We start from the raw sequence: 4,017 nt of genomic DNA, 5'->3' as shown, positions 1-4,017 counted from the left end.
TCAGTTGCGGCCGTCACTGGCATAATTGCTAGAGACGCCTGGCCAGTTTGCAGGGAGGGCAGTAGAACCGGAAAAAGACGTGGGAAAACCAAACTCAGAAGCCCTAACGCACAGCGCCAGCCCCCACATCCGGGGCCCTCACTGGACCCCGCCTCCCTCACCGCCCTCCCTCCCCCACCGCCGGAAGTGACACCGAGAAGCGCCGGCCTCCCTTCAATCTAGAGCGGCCTTGGAGAGGGTGTTTGCGACCTGCCCGCCGCCAGGCCTGGCACTCTGCTCGGGTGAGTGCCCGGAAGCCATTCTGTGGTCACAGTAGGGCTGCCACTTGTTTGATCTCCGGAGTAAGAGGCGGCCTGGCCCTGGCCAGCGGCGGTTCCCTTCCCCAGGAGCGCGCGGAGGCCCGGAGGCCCGGAGGCCCGGGTGCTAGGGCCTGTTTCTCCCAGGAGCGCGCGGAGGCCCAGGTGCTAGTCCTGGTTCGCCCCGCGGGCTGAGGGCCCCACCGCCGGTACCCGGTGATCGTGCTCTAATGTGAGCTGGGTCGGTATGGCGCGCCTACTCTCTTTGGGACTGTGTTTCGTCTAAAAGGGAAGTGGGAAGAGGACTGCGCTGGGTAAGGCCTTCTGAGGACCAAGCTAGGAGCTGGGCCGGGGCCCTTACCGAGTTTTCTGGAAGGAGGACGCAACCCTGTGACGTCCTTGGATGTGAAGGACGCCAGTCAAACCTGTTTGAATCGCAGCTTTTCCCTCTGTTACCTTAGGATTGTGAGGAAAGGCCTGTCCACCTAGTCTGAGTTAGCACAGGATCTCACCCCAGAAGTGGAGTTTTATTATTAGTCAAGCCCATATGTTAGTTTAAAGTGGGCTGTTTACCAAGTAGTCCTAAGGGGCCTGCTTGGGGGAGAAAAAAAAGAGCATTCCTAACTAGAGTATGTCTTTCAGTACAAACTTGAGTTTCCAAAGAAGGCTGTAAATTTTAAGTATTTTAAACTTTCCAGAGATAGCTTTACATGTTGAATTGTACATGTTGATTTTTTTTTTTAATACCACAAATTCTGAATCAGTGGAGTTCAATCCAACCTGCATACTTGGGTCATATGATTTGGTACTTAAGGATTTGAAACCGAATAATATACATTTTTCTTTCTGTTACTTATTTTGGGTGATTAATCAACTATTTTTTTATTGAGTGTTTACAGTGCATAAAATACTTCGTTAAGTCTGAGGATATAAAATGTTGGAATAGTTTAATTTATTACAGTAATTTCTCTTAATCTCACCTTGCAGTGATGGTCATTGTCCTCCAGAACAGTGATGGAGGAACTGTCGGCCCAGGAAGCAGCAGGATCGCCTAGGGTCTCCTTTGAGTCTTTGGAGACCCAGTCTGAGGGTCTTTCCCCAGAGCCTCAGTTCGTGCAGGACACCGACATGGAACAGGGACTCACAGGGGGTAAGGCAGAGACAGCACTTAAATCCAGGAGAATTGGCATATAGAGGGTCTCCTGAAGGGGCTCCTGGACCTGATATGAGAGAGGCCAGGAACTTGAATAAGATGGCCCCTAGAGGGAGGACTGGAAGGGAGGGACTGATGTGACTCAGATCACTCCTGGTCTGTGCCCCTCTATTAAGGACAGCTTATCTTTCAGGGGGGAGTGCTCTCCTCTGGCTTTTTTTCCTTCAGATAACCTTTACTTCATCTTACTTACCACATTCCGAATAATTTCTAAGCTGTGCTGCTTTTGCCACATCTCACAATCCTTGCCCAGCTCTCACTTCCTCTTAAATTCAGTACCTTTCCCCTCCCTACCCCTTCCCCTTGCTTAGTTTCTCTTTGCTTTGCTACCTGTCATTCTGTTGGTTCTAACCACAGTGTTTATGACTAATCTAATTTTGGTCAAGAAAACAACCCTTTAATTCCTTGGTTGACCACAATGCCTGTATAAATGTATACATTTAAATGTTAACATACTATCTTTTGATTGTACAATCACATTTTTATGTATATTATTAAGTTGGTCTTTTTCTTCCTTCATTTTTTAAGAGTAGTGTCTTAGATTGCTTGGGGTCAATTCCAGTGCTTGAAATAACTTGTGTGTCAGCAACATGGATTAAGTGCCACAGTGTGTAGAATGCTGTTGAGCATTGTGGAGTGTGGAAAGGATTGTGAGGAAATACCACCTTTCCTTGTTCTTGAGGGCCTTCAATATTAGTTGCAGAGACAGTGAAAGAGAAAGGCTTAGTGGAGTTTACAGAACAGTGTGTGGGAAAGAGTCAAAAGTATACTAAATAACCCTGGCCCTGGACAAGTCACTGCAAGTCTTTTTGGTTTGCTTTGCCCATCTGCAAAACAGGTATAGTACTTAACCCTTTTGTGAGAGGAATGTTATGCCATGAGGATAAAGTGAAATATGAGATTTCATAATAGAATCCTGCATCACAGGTCTAAACTTGCTTTTTAAGTAGGGCATGCAAGTACTGAGAAGAAGCAGGGTAGACCATGCAAGTACTGAGAAGAAGCAGGGTAGACCCATGCAATACCTGATAATTGCTCAGAGGTTTTATTGGAATATTGATATGAAGGTGGGTTCCACTGACACCCTTGGATTGGAGAGGCCTTTTCTGAAGGGAGCCCTGGGGAAGGGCTGCTCTCACTCTTGGCTCCTTTCTCCTCCCTCAGCTCCACCTGTTCCCCAGGTGCCTGCTCTTCCCCATGAGGGAAGCCTAGGAGACCAGGCAGCTGCGCTCATGACAGCCAGGTACCAGGTGAGCTGAGGATCCCTCTGTTTTTCCTCAGGGACTGTTGCTGCTGATTGAGTATGGCCTCTGCCTCATCCCATCTGTAGACCTTGCCTAGGATTTTTTTTTTTTCCAGTAGTAGATCCCAGTTTTGGAATTGATCTTCTTCAGAGATCTGGACTTCACACAGACCACCTTCCCACCTCCCCGACACCATAAGCAAACACTGGTCCTTTGTTGATGGTTCTGCGATGGGCACTTATTAGCTGTTTAAGAGTTATGGGATTTAGTTTCTTAGGTTCTAATCTGTTCTCCCTCTTCCCCAACATAAATATACATTGGATATGCTTTCTGTCATCTCCGTTCTCTGGCCATGTTGCTACAGTGGTCTCATTCCCCAGAGCAGCCAGGATGTGTTATTTCAGGAGTTTGTGACATTCGAGGATGTGGCTGTGCACCTTACTCGAGAGGAGTGGGGATACCTGGACCCTGTTCAGAGGGACCTCTACAGAGAAGTGATGTTAGAGAATTATGGGAACGTGGTCTCACTGGGTAAGGACTACCTTATTATTCAATTTACTTATTTGGATTTCTTTACTTTTCTTGTTTCTGTGTGGTCTTTGAAAAGGTCGGTAGAGTATGGCTTTGATTCTGGTCTTAATACCTTTGAATCTTCTATCTTTAAGGTTGTCTTCTCTGGGAGGGGGAGTAAGGTTCTTTTGAGGTTGTCAGGAGGAGACACCTACTTCTTACTTCCTTTTTTTATGTCCTGCTTTTGAGGGGCATCGGTTCTTTGTTAGCAAAGGGGAACTTTCTTGTGCTTTGCTTGAGTTCTTATCTTCCTTATCTTTTCCTTTTTTATAAGTGAGACCCTGGGGGTGGCCTCCTAACCCCCAATCAGACACTTTGCTCTAGTGTCTCAGTGCCCCTGTGCCTGAGAGTCTCCCATTTTCCTAGGAGAAATGTCTTTTTAAAAGATGACTTAAAATCCTTCTTGTTAAGTAGTCCCTTACCTCTTAAGATCCCTACATTTATCTGTGAGCAGGCAGAATTTGACAGATGTCATTTGAAGAGATCACTCACTGTGAGTACATTTCAGTGAGTCACTCAGATGATAATCTAAGAAACAGACCCAGGGCAGCAGAAGTTTCAGACATTTACCCTACACTAAGGTGGGGTACAGTAGGCAGCTATATATATGTATTGAGATGCATCAGTGGGGTTACTTGGCTACCTACTTGATGAGAGCATTGTTCTTTTCTCTCTCTCTCTTTTTTTTTTTTTT

General features: G+C 46.6%; 1 protein-coding gene across 7 annotated transcripts in view; it reads left to right on the top strand.

Moving 5' to 3' along the window:
* The first annotated feature begins 217 nt into the window (after positions 1-217).
* Positions 218-4,017, top strand: part of ZNF655 (zinc finger protein 655) — an 18,315-nt gene continuing 14,515 nt past the window's right edge. For 2 of the 7 annotated variants that reach the window (XM_012810787.2, XM_012810788.2), the window contains exons 1-4: positions 218-281; positions 1,284-1,446; positions 2,674-2,759; positions 3,158-3,284. In XM_012810787.2, coding sequence (XP_012666241.1) covers positions 1,311-1,446; positions 2,674-2,759; positions 3,158-3,284 — 349 coding nt within the window. In that variant the 5' untranslated portion in view covers positions 218-281; positions 1,284-1,310. Of the gene's footprint in view, positions 282-451; positions 529-1,283; positions 1,447-2,008; positions 2,760-3,157; positions 3,285-4,017 lie in introns of those variants that run through there. The other 5 variants (XM_023518608.1, XM_023518606.1, XM_023518605.1 and 2 more) reach the window with 4 other exon arrangements.

This window comes from Otolemur garnettii, unplaced genomic scaffold (genome assembly GCF_000181295.1).
Source record: "Otolemur garnettii isolate 467f Iridium unplaced genomic scaffold, OtoGar3 scaffold00142, whole genome shotgun sequence".
Lineage (NCBI taxonomy): Eukaryota > Metazoa > Chordata > Mammalia > Primates > Galagidae > Otolemur > Otolemur garnettii.
This window is presented reverse-complemented; position numbering and strand designations above follow the sequence as displayed.